We start from the raw sequence: 15,132 nt of genomic DNA, 5'->3' as shown, positions 1-15,132 counted from the left end.
ATTTACAGTGTTAAAGGTCATGACAGTCTAACTTCCAGGTTTGTAGGGGAAAGCCTCTTTAGCCTGAAAAGAACATGGCACCATGGCTTAGTTTTAACAAAACTGCACCGTAACGACAAGCAACTTCTTCTGGAGCCAAGTCCTAGTGGACAGATGAGACCAAAGTGGAGACCATAATGCACTGCCATACATTTGGTGAAAACAGCGTATCAGCACAAACACCTCGCACCTACTGCTTCACAAGGCACAGGCACCTTGCAGGCACAGACTTGTGCTTATCTGAGACTTGGTAAAGAATAGATGATTTTTTGAATGATGTGTAAAATATAAGAACTGAAAGTGTACTTTCTTTTGAACATCACTGTTTATATTACTTTTGTTTTTTAAGTTAGTTAGTTTAACATTTTGTTTAAATAAAAGTTATCCCAGAGAGATCAAATGATAAATGCCTTCCGCTTGAATGTTGAGCCGCTGCAGTAAGTTTAAGGGAAGTTTTTTTGCATCTTCAAGCAACCACAAACCTCATTTAGCGTTCTTGGAATTGAATATCATGTATCTGCTGAATCATGACCTCTGTGCATGAGACGTATGAAACTGTACCCGCTTTAAGAGGATGGGGAGAGCTGCAGCATAAAAAGAGACATATGACCTTCTCTTGTAGCACTCTTAAAGTTTTTGTTTTCCACACAGCCCTTCAACCCGTCGTTGAGCTCCTGCTCCTTGAATTACTGGACTGATTTTTCGTTTGTTTGCTTCCACTAATGATCCATGTCTTTTGTCTTGTCTGTATGAACAGCACGTTAGATTGCCATCTCTGCTCTGCATCCTGGTTTTGTTCATAATGCTGCTTTATTTTTGATCTGTTTTAACTTCCTGCCTACCTGGTTTGTCAACATTTTGTTCATTTCCACAACAGCTCCAGTATCAATGCTAGGTTACCTTAGTACAGCAAAACCTAAACATCTCATGATGACATATATGACAATATTGACATTAAACATGAACAACCAGGGTCCAAACTATCTGTTGCTATTCTGACAAGTCAGTCCAGCTACCAACAAACACTGTGGCTTAATTTGATTAACATTGTTTTGGAGAAAGCAGGACATGGTCAGCTTATGAAAAAAAAAAAACACACACATTCAGTTGTTGTTTAAAAAAAATGAGAACAATTAGAACTTCAGAAAACAAGCATAAAGAAAACTGTTCATAAACATATTATATTTCATTAAAGCTGAACAATATGGCCAAAAAATGGCCCATCAGGATCAGTTTTCTGATTAAATACCACCAGATTTAGCTACAAACATGCCTATGTGTATGTAAAGCCATAATTGCATCCTGCAAACACTGTAAACCTATAATGATCTTCAACCACAAACATGATGGCGCAACAACATATCGAGACATCTGTTTGAAGACTCTGACTTACATGGGAAAACGATCAGATAGTGCCATTTCAGATCTGAACTAAACACCTGCCTACACTTCTAAAAGCCCCGACTTATCATTACAAGTTTCCACCAATGGCTCCGGGAAAGGAAACATCCTTTGACAAATTCTCATACAGTACTTCTCAAAAAACATGAGGAGTGCGGAAAGCAGCCACACATCAAACACTTTTATTTCTTAATCCTGATTAGTTAAACTTGAGCTTGTGGTTGATCACACTCAGTACTGGGCCGAGTAAGAGATTACTCTTCAAGTAGATTTTTCTGCTCATGGGGTTTTACCTGGTTTCTGGAAACATGCGTCACAGCATCTGTTTGCTTTGTTTATCTCTTACAGTTACGCGGTATAATTGTACCTCAACACGGTGATGGTTTTGTGCTTCCTGCTGCGAGTCGTGGCAGATTCAGAGACTGCCGCAGTTACACAATCAGGAGGTTGCTACTCTTGCCTAAATCAGCCTCTTTTGATGCAAATGGGTTAATAAAGTGGAAAATGTTCAACTGCAAGCAAAACAAAACAAAAAATGAAAAAGAAAAATCACGAACGAGACTTTGTGGTGAAGAAGCTTTTGTTGTCTTGGTTGTAAATGTGCTTAGGCTGCTTTTCTTGTAAGTAGGGGTCTCAGTTTCCGTTTGACGCTCACATCAAAGCGCATTGCCTACGCTTCACTGGACCCTTCACAAGTTCCTCCACCATACGAGCACACAGGCACGCTACCAGACAAGATGCATGCAAGAAACCTTTGCACCCCTGACATTTCCCCTGCGAACACACGGAAACACACATTTCACACTTCAACGCGCCTCGCTGCTGCTTTTTGGGGAAAAAAGAAGTCACAGCTTGTGACCTCAGTCAGCATTACTGAAGTAAACATACAGCTTTCAGAAGCTGTTTTTTTTTCGTTCTTAATTCTCAATGTTGACTCATACAGTGTGTCTTAACCCTGACCTTAAACATAACTTGTCTTGACTTATATTGTTTGAGCTCTTCCCTGATTTGCAGTCGTCAAAGATCTCCTGTTTGTATAAGTGAACACATGCACCAGCTTGACTTGGCCCGGGTAATAAATTATTGCACTTTTATTTTTTTGTTCTTTCTTTTTTCAAGGCTCAGAAGCAGCTTTGACTTGTGTAAAAAGAACTTTTCAAAAATTCTGTTTATGGGAAAGCTTACTGTTTTATCGTGTGTTTGATCTTGTGCTATAATTAAGGCGTACAAGCCAGGATTCTGTGGTGGTGAACACATGATCATAGTAGTAGTAGTAGTGTACTGATTAGTCTGTTTTGATGTGGGATGTAGCTGCTAAACTTTTAATGGTTAAACGTGGTTAACCGTTTGCAGCCCAAATATGAAGAATACAAATCTTTTTTTAAGTGTTTCTGAAATATTGAAATTATGTGAACTGATTTTTTTGTATTTCTATGAATACGTTGGGTATTTATTTATTAGATTTTGTTGTTGTTGTTGACAATTACCTTTTTGTTTTGATGTATGTATCAAATATGACACATCAGGCTGTAAAGGGTTAATGCTTTGATTGCATTCAAACCGCTGACAGGAGCAAAATAACTATTAATAAGTACTGACTGTAATATTACTGAGCATTGTTATCATCGGGTTGTTTTTTAAGAGCTTCATTCATTAGATTTTAGTTTGGGGAGAGAAAAGATATTCATTTCTCCAGGTGAGACATTTAATCATGTGTGTATATATATATATATATATATATGTGTGTGTATAGAAATGGGAAGATGGTGTCCAGCACTACAATCAAAGGTGGAAAGTACAGTCATGCCCATAAATTTATAACCCTCTTTTAAATTCTTTTGCGAGAGTATGTGTTTAAAAACACGTCAAAACAATATATGATCATTGTGATTGTTGTTATAGCTCCTTGTATTAGGTATATACAACCTCGAAAATCTGACATAAAATTACTTATTTTAATTTGATATTTTTTATTTAATAAAAATGAAGCCAAAAAAAGACAAATAAAAGATTTTGGCATCCTAAAGGGTCAAGAGCAAATTATATAAGCACAAGTCTTAGAGAAACCATTGGTAAATGGAATGGAAAATTATGCTATTTGCCGTAGTTCAACAGGAAAAACAATCATTTACAAGTGAAGAGCATTCATGATAGATGCGAACGTTTCCAGGAGGGGACATCCCTGAAAATCAATACAAATGTCAGACTAGTCAGCTAAATAAATTCAAGAAATACAAATCTCAGAACCACTTCTTGGAAATCAGGAGAGAAAAATGCTTTGCAGTGAAAAAAAATGCATCCTCCACATTGTTTTTATTCATTTATTTACGTTCACATGCAGAATAAACCCTCATGTTTCAGATGGCACTTTTTAAACAAAGCTTCTGGCTGGTCTGAACATACTTAGATCATGACAACATTTACAATCTTAAAACAAGCAGAAACTTAGCATCTGCTAAAGCTAAAAAACAAATGAAAAAAGACAGTTATCTCGTAGTAGAGTTGTTACACCACTGTATCAACACTTTCTGGAGTAGCATGTCGCTGGATACATTTTGTGAAGAGCTAAAACAGCATCTTGGACGATAGAGGTTTTACGTTCCGGGTTAAGTTACAGGAAAAACTACCGCCAGTGGAACACCAGGTTTGGTTTTCTTTGTCAGTTTGTTTACATCATGTAACACTGCCAGAAAATGAACCTGTAAAATGTTTACTGTTCATCTGTATTTCTGGGATTTGCAGCAGGTACTACTTGATATTTCCACACTCCAACATAACATAAAAAACTTACTATATATACATATATACTACATAGACATAAAAAGGCATTATTTGGCAAGACCAGCTTGTTTGCATGGAGATTATTGTTGCTATAAAATCTAAGATGTCAATCTTTAAAAATACAAACTTAAATTCTAATTGTTTGCAAGTAAGACAAGAAAATCATACCTGTGTGTTATAAATGCTCAACTTTTCAACAGAAAGTGTGCAACTGTATACAATAACTCATGAAATCATGAGCTTTACAAGCAATTAAGACAAAAATATTTACAACAAAATTGAAATAAATGTAAAAATAATGGCACCTTTTGAAAAACTACATGTTGCTGTTATTTTGCTGTCATGTAACTTATCAATCATACTGTCTCATGCACACGCACACACACACATTTCTTGGAGAAACTTATGAGAGTGTGAGAGAACTTGATCTGTCGCTCCGTCACTTCAGTCTTGACTCAGTGGTCCAGAGTGTTTAGGACATTTCGCTGGCTGCAAAAACACCCCCACATCTTCAGCGTCTGAGAGTTCCACGCATGTCTTCATAAACATCATTGCCGACGGCACGCTTTGACTGTCTTGTCTGTGTGGTGCAAGGGGGCTTCTTCTGGTAGCAAAAGATTGTCAGTATGTTAGTACATCTTTGGATCAAGTTTACTTCAAAAGTCATTTATACCAGGTGCATCTGCACTGAAACTGATAACTAACATGATGGCGGATACTATAAGTCTTTTTAAATGGTGTAACAACGGTCTTGATTCAGCAGTGTGATTGATTAAAAGGATGTTGCTAATTGTGCTGAACTACGTTGACGGGCATTGTTTTGTTTATCTGTTGTGAAGGAAGGTTAAATACCAGACAACTCGTTTTGCACGAAATCAACTCAGATGAGCACCACAAACCAAAACATCTAAAACCAGAATAACATTTTTTTTTTATTATTAAAAAACTGATGCTGCTTTAATGAGAACAATCAAACCATGTGTACAATGAGAAACTTTTTGAGTTATTAAAAATTGAAAAAGAAAAACATTTTGCCCCCCTTTCTCTAATATTTGGTAGCAGATTTGAGCTAGAGTTGGATTTTTTTCTAGATCAAGACTTATCACTGTCCAACTTAAATCAAACTACATTTTCCATTTCAATCATAACAATCGTTCAATCTGTTGGCAGATGTGGACAAAAATTGAAGCAGTCTGAAAATTCCCTAAATAATTTAACCACATTTGCAAAACTAATCAAAATGAATCAACAAAGTGCTTATATTTGTGTCTAACAAACTGTGCAGATGTTTTATTGTTGTAATGGTTGTAAAGAAACCTTGAGGAGGTTGTAGTGGGGTGAGAGACCAGTACTGGAGTTGAGGGGGGATGAGGGGGGATGGCATCCCCCCTGAAATAAAAACGGTCCAAATCATCCCCCCTGTAAAACTGCCATCCTCCCTTTCCATCCCTTATGTCATTTCATCAATGAATGTGGTTTTACTGCTATTTCAACATTTAGAGTCATCACCAGAAAAATAACTTATTTGACAATTTTCACCTGTTTCAAGTAAATTTTCACTTGAAATAAGTAGGAAAATCTGCCAGTGGGACAAGATTTATCTTGTTATTACAAGGAAAAAAATCTTGTTCCACTGGCAGATTTTTCTACTTATTTCAAGTGAAAATCAACTTGAAACAGGTGAAAATTGTTGTTTTTTCCAATGATGAGTCTTGTTTTAAGTGTAATGAGATTTTTTTTACTAAAATTAGACATTTTAACTAGAAATAAGACAAATATTCTTGTTAAGATTTTGAGTTTTTGCAGTGATCCATTTTACTTATCCTGTGAAGGACAGAGTCATATTGATAAGTTCAGAAAACTGTTTTTAATTGTTGTGTTTTGATGTATTTGATGTAAGCCCAGTGCATATTTAAAGCTTACAGAAGGCTGCATTTAACTGCTGCTATGTCATTCCTGCAGTATTTCTGCAGGTGTTTTGGTCAGTGCTATTATTTGTAATATATTATATTATTTGTAATCAGCACAAATTATTATAATCCACCATCCCCCCTGATTTTTTTTTACAACTCGAGTAGGCTACTGTGAGAGACACAATAGTTGTCACCTGACTCACACTCACTCCTGCACTGAATTTAAAATCACCAATCAAACTATAAAAATATCTTAAAATTTGGGAGGAAAACCATCAAACGCATGGGACAGGACACATAAACTCCTCCTTGAAAGGACTCAATGCAACTGTGAATGTTCTTGCTGAGAGGCGGTGACGGGAACAACCACAACACTGGAAACAACACCTCGACACTCTAACAGCGCATCTGAGTCAAACAGAAATACAGTCAAATCTACATTCAAACCCACAAAAACATACACTAAGGTTAGAAAAAAGTTTGACATACCTTGAAGATGATCCAACCGCAACAGGCAACGACGACGCACAATGTCACGACCCCACTGATCACCAGAGCCCCCGTCAGCAGACCCTGCAGGAGCGGCTCGCACTGCTGCGTCACCGTCGCAACCGTCGGGGCTCCTTTTTTCCCTTCAAAACATATTTATCCATCACTAATTATTTTGTCAGTGAACCTTTTCTTTCCATTGGTTTAGAACTTTTTGTTTTCAAATGAGTCATTTCGTCCTCTGTTTTTCTGATTTCCGTCCTACGCGCTATTTTTACATGTCTGACTTCAGTCAGCGCCGCTACAGAGAAAACTGTGAAAGTGTCACTCAAACCTGCAGAAATATTCACTTTCCGTCACAATGTTCAAACGGAAAAAAAGCCCAATACATTTAAATCACTTTTATAGAGTTCATATTATTTAGTTAAAATGCATGCTTAAATCACATTGCTGCTCAACTAAGGGTCATCAAGTGGAACAATAGAAGTTAGATTCTTTTTGTAGGTTATGTGAGAAAAAGAAACATAATGAAAAGAAAAAGATGAGGCTCACCTGTTACCACCAAAAGAAGCGATCCATCACCTTCAACTCGTACCTCCTTTAGGTTGATGTAATTCATGTACACACACCAGTATGTTCCCGTGTCGTTAACAGTCAAGTTTTTGATGAGAACACTAATTTTGGGAAATTCTATGTACGTCTGAACTCTTGCTTTGATGTGATTAGTAACAGTAACTTTTGGTGGGCTTATGAACACGAGCTCAACGCTTTTATAGAGACCTGTGTACAAATACATGGACTCTTGGGGTTGAGAGGAACTGCACTCGATAGTGATGCTTTCTCCAGCTTCTTTCCATATAACTTTTTTTGTCCCTGCAAACAAAAACAACAACTTCACATGTCTACATTTGTTGAAACTTAACGCTTAACACACACACACACACACACACACACACACACACACACACACACAAATGGTATGTATGTATATATATATATATATATATATATATATATATATATATATATATATACATATATATATATATATACACTACACCGATCTCAGCCTTACCTCCATCAGTCCGTGCTATGTAAGAGAGGCACACAAAGATTGCAATCTTCAGCCAGGCAGCAGACATGCTGACAGTGACAGCTGACATGGTTGTCTTCACATCTAACTCATCAGTAGGAGATGTGCTCGTGTTTTCAACCACACTGTCTAGCATGAGTGTCGCAAACAGCACGTGACCTACATTTTGGTGTCTGTGGGAGTTAAGCTAAAAGTTTGCATAACTCTAATTCCTTTTTTCAAAAGTTACAGTAACTTCATGCCAGCATCAAACCACAGGCAAAGTGAGTGCACATTGATATTTTGATGCTTGAATATTTATGCATGAAAGTCACTGTAACCACTTTACTAGTGCAGCTGCAGCAAAAGCAGGAGGAGATGAAAAAAGTCCTGCATTTCCCAACATTCAGAGGACGCAAGGCTGTAGATGATTCTGAGGAAGGTAAATATGCAGCAAGACCTCTGCCTTCTAAGGATGAGGTGATGATCTGGAGGAGGACAAGGAGGAAGTAGAGGAGAAGCTGGCACTCAGTACAGGGGAGGACAAAGCTCAAGCCAAAAAAAGGGGTAGGAGGAGATAATGAAGGAAGCAGCAGAGGTGCAATTAGCCAAAATGGAGAAGGAAAACCCAAAACCTGTTATTACCGCTCTAAACTCGCTCTCCCCCTCAACAATATTTGAACATATTATTTAACATGAAATACGATGTACTACAAATGCAAACATTTTTTTATAAAGTGCTACACCAACTAGTTTTTTTTTGTTTCTATTTTTTGTTTTTGTGGATAGTCATGTGAAAAGGTCACTCTAACTCACAGGAAGAACTGGATGTGAAACTCTTCCATTTAATCTACATTCAAAGCAGAAGGAATGGATTATGTCTGTTAAACTATCAGTTTCAATTCCAGTTGAAGGAATAATTGCTTACTTTGATGAAGCGTCTTCTATCTGCAGCAATCTTTCATGCCTACTGTCAGCAAAAAGCAGGCAAAGGGGACTAAGATGCCTCAGAAAGTCGTAATGGTAGAGGAAATGAATAACCGAGGAAGAGGCCAAAGTTTTTTGTTATATGGTGGTCAAACATTAAAAGATATGGTTAGAACAATAAACGATTTTCTCGTAGTAACTTGATATGGCTGTATTTCTTTTGCTGAGTTGTCCATAGACTTTAAACTCCTTTTGCTCTCCCCATAGAAGTTATTTCATTCAAAGTGTTTATCATATAATGAATGATTCAGTCTTGTCTTTGAGAGATTTAAAATACTTTTTTCCCCCCGTAGATGACGCCTAGGTCTCATAAATGTTTGAGTCATAGGGTTAAGAAAATTAGTAAACTTATTCCATAGGTAATTTTAGAAAACAAACAAACATGTAATGAGGGTCACCTGCTACAGTTACATATTGCTGTGTCACTTATAACCAAGTTTGGATGAGAATGCTCACTTTCAGGAACTTTATCTAAAGTCTTTCAGAAATTTCTCTGGCAATTGTTACTTTTGGGAAGTTTTCACTGCTTGCAGTGGACAGCAAGAGCTTGTCCAACAACTCTCCACACTACACCTTGCATCTTTATTTGCAAAAGGCAAGGCAAGGTAAGTTTATTCCATCCAGTTTATTGTATAGCACAATTCAACACAAGGTAATTCAAAGTGCTTTACATCAACATTAAAAGCAGCAAGACACAATGAAACAGTAAATAACAAATAAAATGAAATAAAATGATAAGAAAGGAGGTAAAATAATAAAAAGCACAAGTTGTTAAAAAGTAAGGGCAGTAGAGTACAGCAAGTAAGTATTTTAAAAGGCACAAATTACATCTCATTATATTTATTGCAGCCGGCCTCTCTCCTATTTATTAGTTCCAAACCTTTTCACCATCTCCCATAATCGATCACTGATCTCTGCCCTAGCATCAGTCTGCTCACGCAGAACGACGTTTCACTGCAGTTCCCCGACTGGCCGCTAGAGTCTGAATACACAAGCAAGTAAATCTCCAATGTTGAAATGTCCAACTTTAGAGCACAACTAAACATATTTACAGCCTGTTTTGAAAAACCGTTTTAAGTCTATATGGTTTGATTTCACACCCATCACAACTCTCTATTTCTACCACACCAGGAGAATGTAATGTATTTCTAATATGATTGATTGGCAGTCAGCTCAGCCACATCCTCATCCATAATCCCCATGCTACAGCTATTAGGAGCAACTGCCCATTTGTATTAACACAGCTGGGCTAAACGCCACTATCATTTCTGATTTCGCCATTAAGTCAACATGTTAAGTTGTTTATTCTGCTGCAAACGTCTGACTGCACCACTGCAGACATTTTGGCAGGGCTTAGTTGAAGGAGCTGGGTGACAAAGCTAACTTTGATTGAGGGCGTGTTCCCTTCAGCAAAAAGAAGAACAGGCTTTAAACCCCTCTTCAGAAACCAATAGGTCACGCGTCTTCCTGCTTTGTTCACTGTTTTTACAGTCTATGGTTTAACCACATTACGTGTTGTCTGAGGCTAAAACAACATGTGGTGTATTTGGTGTTTGAAGCTGAATTTGAAATGTCAGCATTACAGTTTTCAGACATGAACATTCTAGTATTTGCATCATTCTCTATTATTTAAGGCAATGCATTTGAACTGTAACCACTTGAGTTGTGCAACTGCAGCCTGAGGAGAAGTTAAACACTGACCTGTTGTTTAGGTCTTGGGTGTGTGGGGCTCATAATGAAAGCCAGGCTCCAGGTTCTAGCCTCCAGGCTGCAGGAACCAGGCTGCAGGAACCAGGCTCCGGGTTCTAGCCTCCAGCTTCCAGGCTCCAGGCTCCAGGCTCCAGGCTCCAGGCTCCAGGTTCCAGGTTCCAGGCTCCAGCCTGGCTTTCCAGTCCTACTATAGAAGCCTTCCTCTTTCCATCTTCAGCATTTTTATTTAAATGTATGTCCCCATTATCTTATAATAGACTTAGGGTTGATTTTCCTGAAAGTGCAATTTTTTTAAAACTTATTTGTCGTTGCTTAACTTCACACCTTTCACCATATTGTTGTCACAATTAACAGCAATACCCTAATCTTGCTAGAATGGACAAAACAAACCTTATTAACCTTCTTTTCTCAGGGGTCACCAAACTTACCCGACATGTAAAAAGAAACACTGCATTGTTCCCCATTAAACCCATTTAAAGGATTGTAAGGGATCATTGACTGATATGTTTTGAGAAGCCTGTTCTGCAGCAACAGGGAGAACAACTCCTCACAAAAGTAGGTCAGCGCTGCAGAGGCGGCGGAAGTTACAGGCCTCTGTTTTGCAGCCTCTGCAATGCCCTCTAGTGGCGGAACAGCGGATGTGTCCAAATCTAATCCATGTGGTGAATACTTTTCCCCAAAATAAAAAAGATAGAACAGACACACACACAAAAAAAAATAAAAAAATCAACAGATCTTGTTATCACAAGGTGAGGAACAGAACTTGACTTTAAACGAAAAGTTTACATACTTGAGTTTGATTCCAAATATAGAATAATAACATATTAAATGATTTAGCTGGACGACTGGGATAAACTAACTTCATTCTGCAGTTAAAATCTCCTTACGGACCGCTTCATAAAGCAAGTCCACAGAGTCCTCTACGCTGTATCTGCAAACAGAGCACACCACAGAGAAAAAACATCTCAGGGATTCAGAATATCCTCATTTAATATTTGAGTTTACATCAAATCAAACATACTGTCCATGAGCCGATGGGGAATTACAACCATGTATGTATCGATGACAAGGCTTTCAAACCTCATGGTTACAGTGTAATAAATAACATGACCAAAGTAGTTTGTTGCTGGGTCAAAAACGACAAACTCCATGAAGCTGTCACAGTCCTGGGGGGATTGTAAACTCACAACGTCAATAAATTGATCATGCAGGCTTCCACGGTTCCTGGAGGTAGATGTAAAATAAAACCGTCTCACCTCCTGCTCCGTCCGCCTCCTCCTGGGACCGAGTTCAAACAAATGGTCCCTGTCCATCCCATCACGCCGTTCTCCATCACTTCCCCTCCTCTAGTTAAGGAGGTTCAATATGAGCCACGGGAGATACTGCAAGGAGGGCTTTTATGTTCTCCTTGTCGCTACGGAAACAGCCCTGTCCATTTGCCAACCAGTGCTTCCTGTTGTGGGTTCATAGAGGGTGGGGAACATTACATTACCGAGCCAGTCAGATAGTCAGGAGGATTTGTTTCCTGCTCACAAAAATGCCAGGAAGAAAACTAAACCAGAAAACACATTGATTAAATATTTTTTTTCTCCTCTTGTAAAAAAAAAATCAACAAAACAATGGATTAGATCATGCAGTGTTTCTGTATGTTTTCAGGATAAATCCTCTCTCCAGAGAGAGCTGTCAGTGTTGCTGAGTCAGTGTAGATGAATAAATGGAGGTATAGATTGACTGACTGATGACTCACCTCATTTCCTCCGCTCACTTCCATCCTCACATATCCGCTCCCTCCTCTGAGACCTCCTGAGAAACACATGGCCTCATCTGGGCTGCATATGAGCTCTAATGACCCCGTCAGTACCGGAGTGGCAAATGAATGCGGATGCTGAAACATTAATCACACACATTACTTAAATAACCGTGCATATGGCCGTGGGGGAAGGAAAATGGTAATCTCCCGTCTTTGTAGAAAGATTAGCAGGATGATCAAGGAGGATAGTCTGTATCCAAAGCAGTTTTACTGTTTAGCCGTTGACAAGGAGGAAAGAGCAAAAGACAACACTGCATTTGTTCACAGCTGCAAAATAAAGCAGGAGACTTGGCTGGTTAAAAAGGGAGGGGGGGGGGGACTTTGAGAACTATAGATGCTCAGTAAAAAGAGCATGACTTAATGAAAATAATCATCTGATACTTTTTTTAGACCTCAAAATTTGGTAAAAAAGTAAATATTATCTTTGCAAGTATGCACGAAGTATGCAGCTCCAAAATGGAGTAAAAGTATAAATGAGCAGTGAGTATAATATTCATGTACGGATCAATTCACTGCTCACATGTGAATCGGGAAGCACCAGAAGTCCAGGCCGACTCTCAGAAAGGGCATAGGACATTCCCTGTGGAGGCAGCACTCACTGAAACAAGCCTTCATTGAGCACACTCTAACGTCCTGGCGTTTCTCCAGGGCAGGAAGTTCCTTGCCTGGTCTTGAGTGACCCGTGCATGCCTTTCTCAGCAGATGAGGACTAAAACACACCGCTGTGCCGCAGCCCTGAGCCGCTCAGTTTGGGCCTAAAGGAGCTCACCAGAAAGCAAGATGAGGCTGAAAAACCCACCTCGTGTGCAGCGTCGATGATGTGTTTATAAAACAAATACATGGGTTAAACAGGTGAGTATTGTATAAAGATTGTCAGGACTGTAGCGTCACATGAGCTGACCTGCTCATCTCGGTCAGAAAAATATTCCATGTTTGTAATTTCCCCTTCATCTAAAGAGTAACATCACAAGCCACTGAAAATAGGCTTCATCATCATGACTAATCTGAAGAGGAGGATCATGCCTTACGCTTCAGAATAAGAGGCTTACAAAGAGTTGTAAAGTCAATAATACAGCACCATGTAAAAAGAGATCTTGGACTAAAGACAAGAGGATTAAATGTAGGTGGTCATAAAACCCTGTGCGCTTTAATTTTTAACTGATATTTTACAGTTTTTATCAGACCATATAGGATTATCCCGTGATTAGTGTAAAGATTAGCATTTCAAAAGCAAATGGGGTCTGTTTGTTTTTTTGTTTTCTTAAAGGATATTTTTATGAAAGTTAAGCGTTCCACTTTTTCCCCTCAAGATGTGAAAAATTAAACATATTAACGCTAAGTTTTTGTATTCCATAGACGTTTATCATCTACTCTTTTTAACATTAGAGGTTGTTGCAACACTTTTTTTAATAGCACTACTATTCAGAGCATATGTGGTACCCGGTCAAAGCCCCTTGGCCAGCGTGACAGAGATGCATGACTGGTCTCGGTCCGGGCCGTTCCAGGACGTCAGTCCAGTCTGCTGAAGCTCTGTCTGTGACTGAAGTCATTGTCTTATATTTATCCATCCATCCATCAGCTATACCCACTTATTCCTATTTGGGGTCACAGGGGTCTGCTGGAGACTATCCAAGCTCTCTTCAGGTAAAATTCAGGTGTCTTATCTAATCAGAAAAATTGAACTCTTTGGATTTAAAATTAAATTATTTTTTTTTAATCAGGATTACTTTATATGTTCCTGCTTCCATTTTTCTCTCTATAATGAAAACTTTTTCACAGCACATTACAAAAAAAGCCCATGCCATGATGCCTCCACCATTATGTTTAACTGCTGAGATGGTATTAATCATAATACAGTGGGAATTGTGGCTTAATAGTCATTTAATCAACTATCAGCAGATATTCATGCACCTTTTAATGAGGAACAGCGTCTGTCTGACTGCTATTGCCAAAATCCTCTCCCGTGGGTGCCCAGACAGTGCTCTCCACCTCACAGTTTTGTTTACACTCCGACACGCACCATCAGCAGTGAGATCTGACACAGAGAGGCGTCGTCAGTTATTAATGATGCCCTTGGCATTAATTTAAACGCAGTCTAACGTCTCCTTTGATCACCAGATGAGGATGCAAGTAAGAGAAAAGAGATGTGAGGATACAGGCATCAAACAAAATGAGTCAACTCTGATCCTCAGCTGCACGTTTAAAACAATATTACCGGTAGTTTAAAATGTGAAAAAGTTGCAGAAGCTAGTTTAAGATCCAACAGAACAGTGACAGAGGAAAGTTGCTGTGTTGACAGAAATACCCATCTGTTGACAGTGTTATGGTGCATTATGGGGCATTTGCTGAAACTAGAAAGGAAGGTACTGAAAAACCCGGAAGTGTTTATGTTTTAAACAAGCTTCTTTTAAAAGTATGAAATACTGATCTCATTGGAATACTTCAGTCTGGGATCCGATGCAACCTTTGAATCCTCGGCCCGTCTTGTTATTAGAAGTGAGCTGCTGTTTATTAGACAGCCTTTGCCAAATTGGTTGTGCAACAGTCCAAAAAAAAAGTTTCCAGAAAGTCTAAACTTCTCAAGGCCACGATTCACGACATTTGTTTGAAATACCTGAACTGAGCGAACACAAGACAGACCGTGTGTGTCCAATGAAGCTCAGCTAGGTTCTTGTAAAACACAACTATAGGCTCTTTGTGCATTCCTACTGGTGTTCAAGAAGGTAAACGGCTCAGACTAAAACCAAATAAGGCCCTTTTGAGGCAGTCTTAAAAAAAAAAGAAAGAAAGAAAGAAAAAGCTGTTTCATGAGTAACACTGTATCTTTCAAGGATTGTTTTTCACCTTTTGAATTTGACTTTTGTTTAATAGTCCAACCACACGATGGAACAAAAAAACCCATCCATCTTGAATCTTGAAACACGATACAG

General features: G+C 38.6%; 1 protein-coding gene across 2 annotated transcripts; it reads right to left on the bottom strand.

Moving 5' to 3' along the window:
• Window positions 1-3,481: 3,481 nt before the first annotated feature.
• LOC133422431 (uncharacterized) lies at window positions 3,482-8,372 on the bottom strand. 2 transcript variants are annotated; one of them, XM_061712422.1, is made up of 4 exons: window positions 7,699-8,372; window positions 7,176-7,496; window positions 6,624-6,766; window positions 3,482-4,822 (listed from the first exon to the last, which is right to left on the bottom strand). In XM_061712422.1, exons 1-4 carry the CDS (start codon window positions 7,850-7,852, stop codon window positions 4,733-4,735), a joined length of 708 nt encoding a protein of 235 aa, XP_061568406.1. In that variant the 5' UTR covers window positions 7,853-8,372; the 3' UTR covers window positions 3,482-4,732. The 2 variants fall into 2 exon arrangements, with proteins under 2 accessions (XP_061568406.1, XP_061568405.1); XM_061712421.1 differs by having other exon boundaries at window positions 3,483-4,825; window positions 7,699-8,367.
• Between the last annotated feature and the right edge of the window lie 6,760 nt (window positions 8,373-15,132).

Source organism: Cololabis saira, chromosome 21 (genome assembly GCF_033807715.1).
Source record: "Cololabis saira isolate AMF1-May2022 chromosome 21, fColSai1.1, whole genome shotgun sequence".
Lineage (NCBI taxonomy): Eukaryota > Metazoa > Chordata > Actinopteri > Beloniformes > Belonidae > Cololabis > Cololabis saira.
Note: the sequence above shows the minus strand (reverse complement) of the source record. Positions and strands in the feature narration are given on the sequence as shown.